The sequence below is a fragment of the Aethalodelphis obliquidens genome, unplaced genomic scaffold (genome assembly GCF_003676395.1).
Source record: "Aethalodelphis obliquidens isolate GAN/ISIS:26980383/991018 unplaced genomic scaffold, ASM367639v1 scaffold18, whole genome shotgun sequence".
In the NCBI taxonomy this organism is placed as follows: Eukaryota; Metazoa; Chordata; class Mammalia; order Artiodactyla; family Delphinidae; genus Aethalodelphis; species Aethalodelphis obliquidens.
In genome coordinates, this window is record NW_020837962.1 from 30,836,179 (window position 1) to 30,852,489 (window position 16,311).

Below are 16,311 nucleotides of genomic sequence, written 5' to 3' on the forward strand. Positions count from 1 at the left end.
AGAAACCAAACCCCTCCAGGGGGCTGGTCAAGGCCTTCCAAACCTACCTGCCCCATGCTGCACACCCTCCTCTGCTGAGCACTAGCCTATTCCTGCCCAGCTGCATCCATCCACTGATGCTCAGGCTGCTGCTGCCTACCCAGAACGCCCTCTCCACCTGTCTCCTGCTCTCCAGGCCCTTCTTGGATAGGGACTGTGCTACTTCCTGACTTCGTAACTGGTACTCATTGTGACCTGGTTTGGATTGCCTTCATTTGAAGTCTAATCATTGCACTGGTTCCAAGATCTTTTAGTGTTCTGATCCCTCAGTACACTGTTGGCCCCTGCACAAGATAACACTTTATACATTTCTTTTTTCACTGTCCTTTCTATTTAGTAGCTCTATTATAACTAATGGTTCAGGGAAAGAAGGTCTAGGTACTTTACAAAGAAGTCTATTCGTTCTAACAGTGAAGGTTCCTCATGCTATTTTTATTAAATAAGATCAATGGTTTTTGGTATCCAAATAGATATACTTTTAAAGAAAAAAAAACCCTACTAAAAATTAAATCTGGATAGGATACTCAAAATGAAGCTACCTGGGGACTTTGCTTTGCTTTCTTAAAGGAAACTCTTTAATCTTCCATAACATGGTTTACTTAAAAAAAAAAAAGTGCTGGAATTATACTAGAGAAGGGTTATCTATACTTTGTGCCATGCTTTACTGTTGGGATTTAAATTTAGCTGGTGATTTTTCATTTGACGCCACCCCCTGGGCAGGAGCACTATTTTGTATCATGCTTGCACAGCAGGGCTAAAAATCCTCTTCATACAAATTCCTATGCCAACAAAGCAGGCTGTGTTGAACTGTAATTTAACAGACACTGAGTGTGGCTTTGAAGCAAGAAGAGAAGCACCCACCTCTTCCAGCCAAACAATTTCTTCTTTTAAATAAAGCAGATCAATCCTGGTTATGGTTGTCTTCATCCAACTCAGAAACTGTTCCCAGGCGTATAGTGCACTGATGACCTAGGTGTAAAAATAAATAGTTTCCATGAGCTTCAAAAATCTGAGTGGATCTTGTAGAGTCCTCTAACATACTGAAGGACTCAACGTCCTGAAAACTTTTGCCTGCCTCTCTAAGAAAGTTCATGAGGCTTTCATGCTTGTTTTCCTTCCTTAGTTCAATGGGGACTGCCCACCATCTCTGCGGCTGGTGTCATCGGCATGCTCAGTGCGGTCGTTGCCAGTATTATCGAGTCTATCGGGGACTACTACGCCTGTGCAAGGCTGTCGTGTGCCCCACCGCCCCCCATCCATGCAATAAACAGGTGCGTTCCTGAGAAAAAACAAGCTCTTCATCGGGCCCAGCGCCTCATACTTTGCTCTTTGGTTTGGATAACCAAGAGTTTCAACATGAAGTAGCCAAGCCCCAGGGGTCTTTATTGGCTGTTTGTTTTGGACAAGTCACCGCCCCCATTTTGCCCTGATTTTCCTCATCCATAATATGGAGCAGAATTCCCACCCTTCTTCCTCATGGTAACAGTTGTATAAGACATTCTCTGTGAGATCACTCCAGACCTTAAACTCACCAAAACAAGTACCAGATACTGCCATTGTTCTGTGCTTGGTTTGGGTCATGGATGTATTGTCCCCTTTGACTTCTTGTTTTCCCAGCTGTTCTATTCACAGTTACAATTCATATATAGAGAGATAGCAGCAGGAATAAATGAAGTCTGTAGAATCTAGAGGTTTATGAGCTGTGGGGTTTATATTCTCGGCACATCTGGTCTTTAGTTTCTGGATGCTGGGGGCAAATTGGGCCCTATGGAAGCTGCAGAGAAGAGAAAATAGCCCAGATCATTCCGCCTTTCCCAGCCAGCTGCCGCCCTTCCAGAAGGAATTGTGTGTGATGAGATCCAAAGGGCTGGTGTCTTAGCACCTCTTGCATTGGTTCTGTTGGGGTTTAGAGTCCTGGTTTTTCTGTTTTTCTCTAATGGAGTTATTGCATATGAGTAAATTACTTATATACTGATTCTTTTAAAAGTTCTAATGTTTACAAAATTACAAAGCATTTCCTTTCTGATAAAACTATATAGTAATAGGAAAGGAATCAAATCAATGGATGACCCATGTTTGTCTTAGATTCCAACAAATGACTTTATATTTCTGGCTAAAATCTTTTAATTTGGAATAATTTTTAAACATTTGTGTCTGATGTGTGGTTCAGAGATGTACTTCTCAACGTTGAATGAGCATGGAGAATACTGTTAAAATGCAGGTCTTCAGATCTGGGATGGGGCCTGAGAGTCTGCATTGCTAACCCCTCCTGGGGAGTGTGGAGGCTTCAGGTCTGTGGACCCTGCCTTTGGGTCACAACCATTTAGAGTGTATTTCAGAGTATTTCTCCCATGGAATGAATGTTTTTCTTTCCCCCATTCCTTTACGTTTTAGGGGGATTTTCGTGGAGGGTCTCTCCTGTGTTCTCGATGGCATATTTGGTACTGGGAATGGCTCTACTTCATCCAGTCCCAACATTGGAGTTTTGGGAATTACTAAGGTACAAATATTTTTCTAATTAAATGGTTGGGCCTCTAAATGTTGATCCATTTCATTGATTGGTCTGGCCACTGTGAGTTCCAAAAGGATGGCCTCCAATTCCGAGATCATCTTCTTCCCCATCTCTTATTTTTTCATTGATGGGTTTATGGAATGCTGATAGAGGTCTCTTTCGCCTTGACTGACCTGGGTAGGCAGGCACTCTGGTGCTATTCCTTCATACATTCCACAAATTTTTATTAAGCACTGACCCTTTGCCAGGCTACTGTTCTAGGCACTTGGGATACATCAGTGAATAAAAAAGAGAAATATCTCCATCGTCTGTGGAGTTTAGATTCTAGCAGAGGAAGACAAGCAATAAATAGTAAGCATAATAAGTATGACAGAAATATGGGGCAGGGTCGGGGATCAGGAGGGTAAGTGTTAAATCGGGTAGTCAGGCTAAGCCTCGTTGAGAAGATGACTTTGAGCAAAGACCTGATGGAGCTGAAGGAGGGAATTGTGCAGGTACCTGGGGAGGGGCATTCATTCCGGCAGGGCAACCGCCAGTGCAAAGCCTATCATAGGAGCAGGCTGGCACTCTGCAGATCAGCAAGGAGGCTAGTGGGGCAGGAAGCAGAGAGGGAAGTGGGAGTGGGCCTGGTAAGAGCAGATAAGGTTCCTGGGGTAGCTGAGGGCCAGGTCCTGCAGCCCTACAGGCTGCCAGGGGCCGCGTGGAAGAGGGGGCCGCAGGGTGTGACTTGATCTGATTTTTTTTTTTTTTTTAAGAATCACTATGGCTGCTATGATGAAAGAAGAACATGGTGGGCGGGAGAGAGGGTAGAAACAGGAGACCAGTTAGGAGATGGCACTAGTTCTAGATGAGAAATTATATTACTCATTACAAATAAATCAATCTTACAGTAACACAGTTTTCAAACTGCAGCAGCATCATTCTCTTTCAGATGAAATCGGCTGTGGAGTTAAGTGGCAGCACAAGCCACAGCGAGTCACTCAGATTGAAGCAGTGCCTGGGTCTGAAGTCCTCCCCACTCGTCTCTCCTCCCCACCCCACTCCAAGCACAGACACCACAATCCAGCCTCAGTAAAAAGGAGGCTACTTCTTGGCCTTTCAAATTTACTAGCAAATAAATTTTATATCCCAGTTGCTTTGGGCCAGAGCTTGCTGTTTGCCCAGGGTGTTGAGGAATGCAGCTCGGCCCTGGCCATTGTATGTTGCACAGCTAGACACCGTTAGAACTGGTTCACCACCTAGGGTGGCCTGCATGAGTCAGAGGTCTTCCTCCTGAACTTGAGAACTTGGGGGTGGGCTGGAGCCTTCTAGAACTGTTTGACCTCTTTAAAATTAGAAATCCTCCTCCAGCCCTCTGCAAGATTATATAACCAGATAAAAAGAAACCAGATACTTAGTTTGGTTAATTGTAACTGCAAATCCAAGTGAAAGGGAGCAGGGCATGCACTGTGCAAGCCTGACATGCTGGTTGATTTCCTGTAAGTTGGCCAGGCCATCACAGAGCTCAGCCTCAGGTGTGCTGGTGGTGGCCCCACCTGCTGCCTGTTGCTCCTGGCACATGACATGTGAGGGCTGCCTGATGGGCACTTCCTCCAGGATGCCTGGGTCCTATTGCTGCCCATGGTGAGAGCAGATGCTGAGCATACAGAGCTAAGGGAAGGGTCAAATGGGCACCAAATGGGGCATAAGCCACTCACTCTTTAGCCAGTTTGCTGCCATGAGCCTGTAGACATATAACTAATCCAAAATAACAGAGTAGTAAAATTATTATAGATGGAGGGACTCTTGGGGAAACAGTTTAACAAGCCAGCTCCCTTTCTGCACCTTTTTAAAACACATCATCACATAATTTAACCAATGTCACTGTAGGGAGTAAGTAGTGCTGTCATTAAGGTTCCTTCTAAAACTTGACTGAGATGGTTTGGGGAATAATTATCTTTATTATAATTTTGATAGTGCTAGCTTATTCTGAAAAGGCACCCTGCCCGCATTTTTTAATTGAACCAATTGATCTTACCTCAGAATCCCTTTGGACCCATTTACCCTAGGCAAAGGCCTTATCCATTTGAGAGCAATATCAGCCCTGGAATTGGTTTCCATTGCCCTGACTCACAAGGGGGTATAATTGAGCCATCTACACAGATGCCTTGGGGTGGGGAAGTAGGACTTGCACCAGAAACTTCTCTGTGGCCTGAGCCATGTGGCTGATGGAAGATTCCTGCCCAGGAAAAAGGAAGCACAAGGTTATAGGCAGTATTCTGCCTCTTGTCCAGCTGAAGGACTTGGGACAGTCATTTTCTGATTAGAACTCAGATCTGAAATCTGACAGTTCTAGATCTAGATCTGTGTTATCTAATATGGTAGTCAGTAGCCACATGTGGCTGGTGGCCACAGGAAAGCACAGATACAGAACGTTTCCATCACTGTATGAAATTCTTCCAGACACCACTGTCTGGACCATTGTATCAGACTTCCAGAACAAATAGAAAGAGGGTGATATGTGGCTCTTCCAGAGAATCTACCTCCATTTCCTGGCAACCCCACTGTTTGCTATCTTTTATCCAGTTATGGCGTTCCATGTACAGACATGGACATTCTAACTATTTGATCAGAGTTGAGGCTGCCTACCCCATTGTGTGTTCTGAAGTTCTGAGGGTTGAATGGGTTGGATTCCATGTGCAGGACTTCTCTGCTGAGTGTGTTCCAGTGTCTGTCCCACAGAGAAGGGCAGCATGACATGGTAGGGAGGTGGCTGCTTTGGATCCAGCCTTGGTTCCATCACATTCTCCTAAAGTGACCACGGGCAAGAAACGTCACCTCTCTGAGTTTCTATACCCTTGTCTATAAAGACAACTCGCAAGGTTTTGGAATTAATAACTTGATGTAAAACACTTAGCATGTGCTTAAATAAGCAAAATAGAGATACTGTTATATGATATTTAGCCCTAAGTTTATTTCTAGGAAGAGTAAACACCATCTTCCCTGGCTGGACTATCTCTTTGATGGTATCCAGAGGGAGGTCATTTCTCCTCTGCAGCATACCACCCTGTTGAACACTTTGGAAAGTCAGAAATGCAGTGTCGATTTTTCAGTGGCCCTAGGCAAAGCCACAGTTCAGGAAGGAGATCAGAAGGGAGTCTGGGAGGTGATTCCAGGGAGTGGAGAAAGGAGATGTGAAGGCTCCATGTAAGCACCAGCAGGGCAGGGATTTTTAGGGCTGTGTCTCTTGTGTTTGGAACAGAAATGTGTAATAGGCACTCACTTAATGTTTGTTGAACAGAAGAATGGCTAACTTGCTGCTTTTTTTGGACAGCATCTAAGGCAGATCAGCCTTCCTTGCATGGTTTTCATAAAAGATTTATTGTTTCAGGCATCCCTAGGGCCAGCTCAGCCCTCCCCTCTGCACACCTAACTGGCCTGACCCTGCTGGGAGGTGGATCCCTCTGTCTGGTTGCTCTTTCTCTTAACTCATGCCTCAAGACCATCTCCAGGGAACCCTCCCCAACTTTTCAGAGTTTTCTCTTCCCACTGGACTCCCACACAACATAACAATTGCAACAGTACAATTATTTTATCATAAGCTTGTGACTTACTCATCTTTGTATCCACCACCGCCCCCCATCCCAGTTTCCCAAGTGCTGGTCACGTAGTAGGTCCTTGAAAATGCTGAAAAACAAGCTATTTGTAAATGAAAGCCTTCCTAATCATGTATTACAGCCAAGTGTAAGTCACTTTTGCTCCGTTTGCCAGTTTGCATGACCTTTTCACCGCTCCCCTGAACATAGTGGTGGTATAATGGGAGGAACTGTAAATTGGAGTAATGGACGCTAGGCTTCAGTGTCAGCTGTGACTGATTCTAGCTGGACAGCTCAGTAAAAGATTCAATTCTTATTCTGAAATTGACCTTTGGGCACATTGAGAAGCTGTCGGAAGGTCCAGCCCAGCATCATCCAGTAGAACAGTGCAATAGTGGAAATGTTCTGTACCTGCACTATCCCCTGTGGGAGCCCCCAGCCACACATGCCTACTGAGCACTTGAAATGTGACTAGTACAACTGACGGACTGACTTATACATTTCATTTCATTTTAGTTACTTAAAATTTAAGTAGCCATCTTCTATTCACTGTAAGTCATACATAAAGCCCTGTGGACACTATTCCGTTTCTGGAACCTCTTTTATCCAGTTTACGTCCTCAGGATGTTTTCCTGGGAGAGGCAGCACAGAGTAGGGGCCAACAGTGTAGGATTCTTGAGCCCAGTGCTAGCTCCATCTCTCGCTACCTGGGTGACAGTGGACTAGATGAACGCTTCTAGAAGGCAGAGATCAAGCTTAACCAATAAAGTTGGGACCACATGGGAAATGCTTTACATGGTGCTGCAGAAGTCCAGAGTTGGGGAAGCCAAGCCTTGGAATCAAAGAAGGCTTTGCAGAAGAGGTAGCATTGGGGTTGTATTTTGAAGGATGTGTCTGAGAACTGGCCAGAAGGGGGATGAGAACCCGAAGACTTAGGCAGGGGACTGACCTCCCAAGTCACGATGTTAAAGAGGTCACTCCATCATAGTGGAGAGGACATGTGGGCAGAGGAAAGGCCAGAGGCAGCAATTTCAGGTGGGAGGCTGTCAAATAACCTAATGCTTCCCAGGTGCTGTTCAGACTACTTTATATTGCATCTCATTTAATCCTCAAAGCAGAAGCACACCGTTCATTGTTACAGAGATGAGGATCCTGCCACCCAGAGAGGCTAATGCCTGTCTCATAGTTAGAGGTGGAGCAGAGACAGGAGCCAGGCAGCTCCTGCACTCTTTGGTCTCCAGGCTGTGCCACCTCTAATGAGTAATACACCAGGAGGACAAGTAGGTCCAGAAATGTTTGGGGGTTTTGTCTGATTTGCCAGAACCCAGAAGAGAAGCAGGGGCCAAGTGTAGTTTTTGCATTTGAGACACTAGAAGATCATCCTGGCCAGTGACTGTGGGCATTAGAAACCCAGGACCAGAGTGCAGGAGCAGGTGCACACTGAGGTGACATTGCCCAGGGCTCGGAGACGCAAAGGCTGAGCCCCAGGATCCCCGTAGTCAAGGAGAGCAGAACAGTCAGCTTCTGGCAAGAACCGGATGGGATGGGAACAAGGAAAGGTGGTGGTAATCTTTTTACTCTAGTTGTGTTTATAGTAATATTTATGTGTTTAGAGTATTGAGATCAATCCTCATTGTGAAATGAGACTGAACCCTCTTAACTAAAAGTTTTAAGAGTAATCCAGATTTTGTCTGTGGGTTTTGTCACATTTTCCCGTGGGGCCTGAGTACTTGTGTGTGCTGCTGGAGGGCCTCAAGGTTAACGCCTGTCTCTGCCCTCTGTGTGTCCCACAGGTTGGCAGTCGTCGGGTGATACAGTACGGTGCAGCACTCATGCTGGCGTTAGGCATGATTGGAAAGTTCAGTGCCCTCTTCGCCTCACTCCCGGATCCTGTGCTTGGCGCCCTCTTCTGTACTCTCTTTGGTAAAATTCCATTTCCTTGATAGCCGGCTTCCTTCTCAGGCTCCTTTTCTTTCTTCACATTTGCTAAGGAATCCCTTCAGTGAGATTGAAGGTAACGATAAATTTCTTTTTTAAAATACAAAAGGATATACCTTAAAAACATATAAACAATATATCACTTTCTGAGTTGAGTTGATGTTAAAGGTAGAATAATTGAGCTAGGAAAAATCAAATTAAATTTTATTCCCTCTAGTTGCCATTTCTAATTGATTTAAACTCAGATATCTTCCCTTCTGGGCCATTTAAAACTGACCATTTTTATGATGGGACTTGATTTGATCTCTGTGCCATTCAGCTATAGTAATCAGGGACTTGATATTTGCGTGCATTTCCCAATGTAATTGAAATTGTTTGAATCAAGTTTTTGAGGGAGAGCCAATGTCCTTAGTTTTTTGCCTGGTCTAAAAAAAGCATAGTGTGATGTTTATGCCCCTTATTTAGGCCCAAATAGTGCCTAGGCCGAGGGTCATTTGGATCAGAGACCCAGGTGGTCACATTTTGGTCCCTGTCCTGTCACTACACAGTCTCCCAACCTGTTTCTGATGGGACCAAGAAAGGACATTGTAGGGAGTCTGTCTTCAACAGTGTATCTGTCATCCATGCCATAGGTGAGATAATGGAACTTGTGGTCTAATGTTTTTCTCTCCAGGAATGATCACAGCTGTTGGACTCTCTAACCTGCAGTTCATCGATTTAAATTCTTCCCGGAACCTCTTTGTGCTTGGATTTTCAATCTTCTTTGGGCTTGTCCTTCCAAGTTACCTCAGACAGAACCCTCTCGTCACAGGTAGGGAAAACAGGCCTTGAATCTTGTGGGGAAGTTAGAACCACAGCCAGCACTTCACAAACAGCTCATCACCAGTTGGAGGGTACTTTAGAACTTCAGGAATCATTTTGTTGAATGTTCATCTATGTTTTTCATTGAAATCCCACTTGGCTGAAGCTTATCTGGAAGCCCTTTGCACTCCTAACCACCTGTTTTCCATAGCAGGTGAACCATTTTACATTCCCACCAGGTATGTGGGACACAGTGATTTCTATTTCTCCATATTCTCACCAAACATGTTATTTTTCTGTTGAGGATCATTATATTTTTAAATATAGAAAGTGTGTGAACTTCTGTCTTAATTTATCTCATTCATGTGATAACCTCTTTAGAAATAAAGTTGCTCCTAATTAAAAGAAGCTAAGCACTAATTAGTAACCCAGAATTCTGAAGCCCTTCGTTTGATTGCTGACCCCACAAATATTTTTGTTGTCTTGTTATTCACTTTGTAAAATTTTCAGCCTTACAACAGCCATCTTTTATATTGATTTTTTTTTAATCTGCAAACAACACCACCCTCCACCCCCAAAGTCTTCATAGTTCATTACAGGTTGAACTTCACTGTATTAGATTTATCATCTGTGAACCATTGTTAGGAATTTTCCTTATGGAGATAACTTTTGATTATTGTTGAAAGCATTCATAGTAGTTTAACATGTTACTGGCAAAAATTTATCTACACATGCATAGCAGAAATTTACACTTTTATGCACTGTATTGACGGACTGGCAATTAGTGTCCACCCTAGTGTTCCTTTCTAAGTCAAGAGCAGGCCTATTCTGGCTGGCAGTGACCAGTTGCTATGTCATTTTCAGGGATAACAGGAATCGATCAAGTGTTGAATGTTCTTCTCACAACTGCTATGTTTGTAGGAGGCTGTGTGGCTTTTATTTTGGATAACACCATCCCAGGTATGTGGTATATATCAAACATGCTTATTACATATGTGACTTACTTTTTTTGACAAATAAATATGGGAAGCAGGAAGAGTGAATCAGTTCAAAGCAATCACTGGTTAAAACTGTCTTTTCTAAAGTGGTTAAGATGACACTTTCAGCCACCTTTCATGAATCACTTTTTTGCTAATAAACTTAGTTTTTTTTTTTTTCCTTCTTGCTGAATTACATTTAAGAAAAAGCAGGTGAATTCCTTGCATATGGTGAAGTGGCAGCGGGATGCCTTAAGCATGCTCCAGCTGCCTGCCCTTCTGCTCAACCTTGCCTGGAGCTCTGCAGTTTGGCTTTCATTGACTTGTTCACACACTCCTGAGCCAGCTGCTACCAGTGGGCAGCACTTCTCTTTGTGGAGCCTGTCCTTTAAATGAGTCATTGCAGAGGCAGGCCACTGCCAGGACCAGTGCCTGAGAGATGTATGGAGGCAGCTCTCTCTCCAACACCCATAGCCCTTGTTTCACAGCTGGTGCGTTCTATGCCAAATGCTGGGTGATGGACTAGGATGTGATGTCGGCCCTGCCTTGTGGCCTTCCCAGCTTCCTAGAGGAGACTGCTTTGTATCGTTGTAAAGTGCTGCCATGGACGCACTGGTAGATTCATCCGCTGTCAAGGAAGGATGATGTTTATTCTGGAGCTTGAAGGTTTTATTGAGATTTTGCCCGTAACCTACCTCCAAAAAGCCTCAATCAAGAAGAGGTTACTAGGGGCACGAGGGGTGAACACATCTGGCAGAAGGAATCACACACATGAATAGGTGGAAGGTGTTCGATTTGTGGGAGGCCAGTAACATCCTCTTTCTCTCCTAAGTCAGCACTAAGTGAGAGAGAGACAAAGGAGTCAGGCAGATGGAAATTAAAGTCAATTTTATTACTGAAATGCCCATGGGAGGGCATAGCTTATATGTGAGAGGTTCCTAAGCCCTGCACCATAGAGTCAAGCTCAACACCCAGGCTCAGGCAGAGAAGTACATTGTTAGGGCTCCCATGTAGCTAAAAGCAGGTGCCAGTGCTCCTCTCTGCACTGGAAAGATTTTTGAAAAGGAGTCCAGGAGTTGCTGAACCCTGTAGGTCCAGATCTTTCTCCCTGACTCATCTGTCAGGGTACAGAATTGCCAGGAGTGTTATGCCAGTGGCAATTCATCCTCACAGGAGCACAACAAGTGGGGAATATGTGACAAATGCACCCCCCACCCACTGAAATAGAGCAAAACAGTATAAAAAGTGATATGTCTGGATGAGTGGTGGGTGGGTGTGCAATGACCAAGTGGTGAAGGCATTGTGAGATGTAATAATGACTCTGGGCCCCATTTTGCAAGATCAGATCGGCGTTTTAGAGAGAAGTGGTTCTTTTGAGGGATTAGTGATTCTTAGATTTCTGGATTGGGCATCAACTACTCCTCAAGTGTTCTTTGTGTCATCCCATTCCTTTCAATCTATGAGACAGCAGCAGTGGAGAATCTCAATTCTTGGTAGAACTATTTAACTAAACATTCCATTGTTCTGTTTTTGTTTTGTTGTGTGTGTGTGTTCCACAGGTACTCCAGAGGAAAGGGGAATCAGGAAATGGAAGAAGGGCGTGGGCAAAGGGAGCAAGTCTCTTGATGGCATGGAATCCTACGACTTGCCATTTGGCATGAACATTATTAAAAAATACAGATGTTTCAGCTACTTACCCATCAGCCCAACCTTTGCAGGTTACACATGGAAAGGCCTCAGGAAGAGCACTAACAGCCGGAGTTCAGATGAAGACTCGCAGGCCACAGTATAGCCGTAGCTCGCCCTGTGGCCCAGCCGCAGTGAGGCATGAACCTGTAGTTCCTTGCTGAGTAACAAGCAGTAACATATATGTTTGTAGATCTGCATTTACATTGTCCACCCCAGAGCTAAGACAGATTACAAGTAGCTTTTTTGTTGTGGGTTGTGATCCTGTCTAATATGGTGTCTCACCTATCTTTTTATTTAAGCCCTTGACCCTTTGCCCTTGAGAGCATCCATTGCTGGCCATGGTCACTGAATTTGAAGTTCCTGTCCTCCCATGGGAGTGGATGCTTAAAGCCCACAGCGATTCCTTGTTTTCAGTCCCCTTCTAATACCCTGTGCTAGCTTTCTTACAGGCCACCTCCAGGGTCCAGGGGCTTTCTGTGCTTGGAAGCACCAGGACCTTCACCTGCAAAGACCTCCTCTGGTCAAGGGACACCAGTATCCTTGCATTGTCAAATGAGATTCTGTGTTCCCTGATACTCCTGTAGGAGGTGGCTGCTGGCCAGTTGAAAACAGTGACATGCTTACCCTATCCCCAAATCTGTGCATGGGTAAAGTCTGTACAGATATAATTAGAATGGAAATTGGGGGATTGGACGGGAAGGGAAGGTACCTTGAAATCAGTATCTGATTCTCAACTACACTTCCTTGGTGCCACCCTGGCCCAAGCTGGGCCAGCACATCTCATATTGGCCTCTTTTTGTTTACTAGTAGCTGAGACACTCTAGCTGGCATTTCTCACTCCTGGCTGGTGTGACGGGTATAGAGTGCCCATGAGGGCACCAAGCAGGTGTTTATGGGAGTCTTGGTTCTGCTGACATGTGGATGTCAGTTATTGTTGTGTGTATCTATTATTACAAGATTTTATTCCTATTTAATGTTATTGACTATAGATTTTTGAAATCAGTGTTTTTCCATGTGACCCTCTTACCTTACATCCCTATTACTTGTCCCTCACCTCCTATCCCCCATTAAGAAAGGAACCAGCATTTGTAAAGCTGTAGACACCGTCAGGGAAGCTTGTTGTCCTGGCTCTTAAAGGCCAGTAACCATTATTGCGGTTGTGTTTTGTATTGCTTGATACCATGAAAGTGTAAATACATAATGCTTAATCTATTTATCAAAACTGACTACTGGACCAGAGCCCAGAAACCATGGGTTAAGTTATAGTGAATTTGTTTTGTGAAGAAGGGAAGCTGGGGCAGGTGACAAACAGCCGCCATATTGAATGGTGCAGCCTCCTGGTAAATTAATCACTGCAGTTGTGTTGCCATTCATATCTGGCAGTTAAGGCTTAAGGAGACTTTCTGTGAGTTGCCATGTTGAATGTCCACTGGATTTTGATTTTGCAGAGGGGAAGATTAGATCCCCTGGCCAAATGCTGCCTTTCCTGTTTAAGTTATTGCTGAAGGTAGTAAGAAGAGCAGCTGGCAGGCCCCCTCTGTTGAATTCTAATTAATAATATTAAATTGTTTCTGATAAAAATGACTTTTATTGAATTTGGCTTGAAATTTGCAATCAAAGAAAAATCCTGAGTGACCTCGTTTCTTGAGGTAGTGCTTCTTAAGTATTTACCTGGTTGTTTACCAGGCAGTGAGCACATGGCAAACTTCCTGCGCCCGCAACTGGCTCAGCTTACCACACTGGGATGTCTTTGGCAGCATTATTGTGTCACTACAGCCTCCTTGATTCCTGTAAAGTTTGGGGCTTTAAGGCCTATTCTGGCAAGAACACTTCAGAGCCACTGCATTGTTTTGCCAAGACCTTCTTGCAGATTAAGTAAAGAACTTAGATTCTAAATTTAAATTTGTATGGTATGTTTTTTTGAAGTGTATTTGGTGCATATTTACTTTAGAAGCACACTGGTTAAATGATTTTCATCCGTTTGACTTGGTAAGCCCTCGAGGCTGACAGCCCTAGTTGTCCCCTTAGTTGCTTAGTTCCTTCTATTTGTATTTTGCTCAGCATCTCCAATTTCTCTCCTCTGAACAATGGGGAAAATTGTAAAACATCCCAGAGATTGCAGTATTCTAGCTCTCTAGATGAGCAGAAGGACCAAATATCCAAATGAAAGCCTCTGAACCATTGGTAATTCAGGAACAAGTTCCTTTCAGCTTAACTTGACCCAGGAATCTTCCCTCCCAGTGGGTAACACTCAGGGCATGTGCTTCAGATGTCTAGGAATCCTCTCCCTTCTGAAAACTCTCCTGGGCTGGGCTTATTGAGAGGTTTCAGATCTGCTGGTCTGGGGGGATATTTTCCATAAGCCTTCAAATGTGCAAAGAAGCCCTGTGCCCACACCTCCTATTGGAAAAAGAGGGGTTTTGCCTTTCTTGTTCCATTGGGGCCAACTTAGATTCTCTGTCCAAGGTGGGGGAAGGGGACAGGAGATTAGGAAGTCTGTCCTCTGGCTAGCAGATATGCTACAGAATGAGTCTGTAGTTGAAAGAAAAATATATTCATCTGCTTCTTGTGTTTAAGCACACACCTGAAGGGGAGGTTTGGGGGGACACAGTGGCCATGCACGGTCTGTGCCTGTGCACCTCCCACTTGCATTGCTGGGGCCACATACCCACTATGCTTTGGCCAATAGAATGTTTTAGGATATTTTGGATGTGAATGTCCTTGGGCAGGGCATTCACCCTCCAATTCCCACATGAACACCTACCCACCGTTTTCACATTTACATTGGTGATCCTGATGTGGAAAGTAGAAACTTATAAATGGGACAGTAGATGCTGCAATATCACTGTGGTGGCAAGGGCGAACCCACCACTGGTTTTGATAAAATATCTAAATGGTTCACAATGGGAAGTGGCTCCAGTCTTTGTAGGCGATTTCCATTCTCATTCTCACTAGGGAATTAAACATAGATTCATTGATACAGAATCTTTCTTAAGATGATTTCAAATGTTAGATTGTAGTAAGTTTCTTGTGATTGATCAAGGCCAGGGAAGTGGCTTAACCATGGGTCCTGATGGTTTCCCGTTTTCATGGTAACAGATTCACACACAGGATTTGCTTCATACTGTAGAATACTGACTTTCATGATGACAACCTGGTTTATGCATGAATATTACAGTATTTCCATATAGTAAAATAACATTTCTACCCAGGATAATAGTCACAGTTTTCCAGGGAGGGAATGATAATTTTCATGACAATGTCATGTGATGATAGAATTTCTCCATTGATGAATCTTTCGTATGTGTGTATACTTTATTTACCCATGCATATATTTTATGACCATGAGCTAAGTTGTTATTTCTTTAATTCATGTCTCTGCTGAAATATTGGTACTAGCAACTTAGACTTGAAGTTGGCAACTATAATCTTCCATAATATCGATGCCACAAAAGTGGTCAGGCCAGATAGGAGACGAACAAGGAGCTGTGGCGGAAGCCTCATCAGAACCTGTCTGGCGCAAAGAAAGGCAGCATCCTGCACACTCACCCCCACGGCTTGGGGTGGATGCTCAGCTGCAGGCAGCAGGCCTGGCACGACTGTTGCTGCCCCCTGGTGTGCTCACCCAGCTGTGCCCCCTGGACACGGTGGCAGCCTGAGCTCTCACAGGGCCCAGGGAGCCACTGTTGGCTTTAGGGAAACACCTGGGGCCTCACATGCCATGCGTGTTGTGCTCTGTCCCCTTATGATTTTGACACAGAGAATAGGATCTCCCCCACCCTCCACCCCTCCCGCAGTCACAACTGGAGTAGTGCAAGAAGATTGCCCGTTTTTGCCCACGTTCAGCATCTGCCCATGGACCTGTGAAGCACATTAGCGCAGAGGATCCCTTTTCAGCAGCCTCCACACATTCCTGTCCTTTTAGTCTGTTCTTGACTGTGCCTCGTCTTCACTCTACACTAGTAACATCCAGCCTCCTTAGAATTGCTCGGTGTGTTTCCCAACACTTAGGACACCCTTCCCAGTGGTGCCGTCTTACTGACAGTCAAGTTAATACCCTTTTTGTTCGTTCGTAACAACCTTTGTTTGACATGTTAATAAATTTCTGACTGTTCTTAAAACAGTGGGGATGCCTATATTTTCCTTAAGTTTTTGTGACTGACTTTGGCTATATACCTTTCTGGGATTTTTGTTTGTTTTTTATTTTGCATACTGAGGGTATTTGGGGTGGGGTTGTTTTTTGAGATGTCTAATTCTTTTATGGAGTTTTTAAAAAGAATTTTCATATTGTTTTTCTAACATGGCTTCATTAAACGTTTAAGTATTTTAAAAATATGTAATATTTGGACCAGATGTTGTGAATAATAGTAGAGATAAAGCTATTTTATTCTGTATTTTTAAAACTGTTCCGTACAAATAAAAGCTCTCCTGGACACAGTTCTGCTGTTCACATACCTTCTTTGGCTGGTCTTTAAAGAAACCTGTCATTATTTAAAAGTCATCACTTAGGGGAGGAAACTTGACTAGTAAAAAGTTTAGTTCAACAAGTTCATCTTTGTTAGATACATTGAAGACTCAAAGGAGGAAAACAGTTGTTGAAGTATCATTGGCCCCCACAGCTAGAGAACCACGGTGGGCTCCTTGGGAGGATGCCCAAGGGGGAAGGGAGACCTTGGTTAGAGGATGCACTCATGCTGGACTTCGGTGTGAAATTATGAGTCTCTTAGTAAGTTAGTGACATCTGGAGGCTGGAGACCTTTTAGGGACCAGAAAGGCTGTC

The 16,311-nt window shown here is 44.2% G+C and overlaps 1 protein-coding gene across 3 annotated transcripts in view; it reads left to right on the forward strand.

Moving 5' to 3' along the window:
* The window catches only part of SLC23A2 (solute carrier family 23 member 2), a 150,913-nt gene extending 134,944 nt beyond the window's left edge, over positions 1-15,969 (forward strand). For all 3 annotated transcript variants that reach the window (XM_027118228.1, XM_027118229.1, XM_027118231.1), the window contains 6 exons: positions 1,163-1,310; positions 2,434-2,539; positions 7,920-8,049; positions 8,738-8,875; positions 9,730-9,825; positions 11,402-15,969. In XM_027118228.1, coding sequence (XP_026974029.1) covers positions 1,163-1,310; positions 2,434-2,539; positions 7,920-8,049; positions 8,738-8,875; positions 9,730-9,825; positions 11,402-11,634 — 851 coding nt within the window. In that variant the 3' untranslated portion in view covers positions 11,635-15,969. The remainder of the gene's footprint in view (positions 1-1,162; positions 1,311-2,433; positions 2,540-7,919; positions 8,050-8,737; positions 8,876-9,729; positions 9,826-11,401) is intronic.
* Positions 15,970-16,311: the final 342 nt, after the last annotated feature.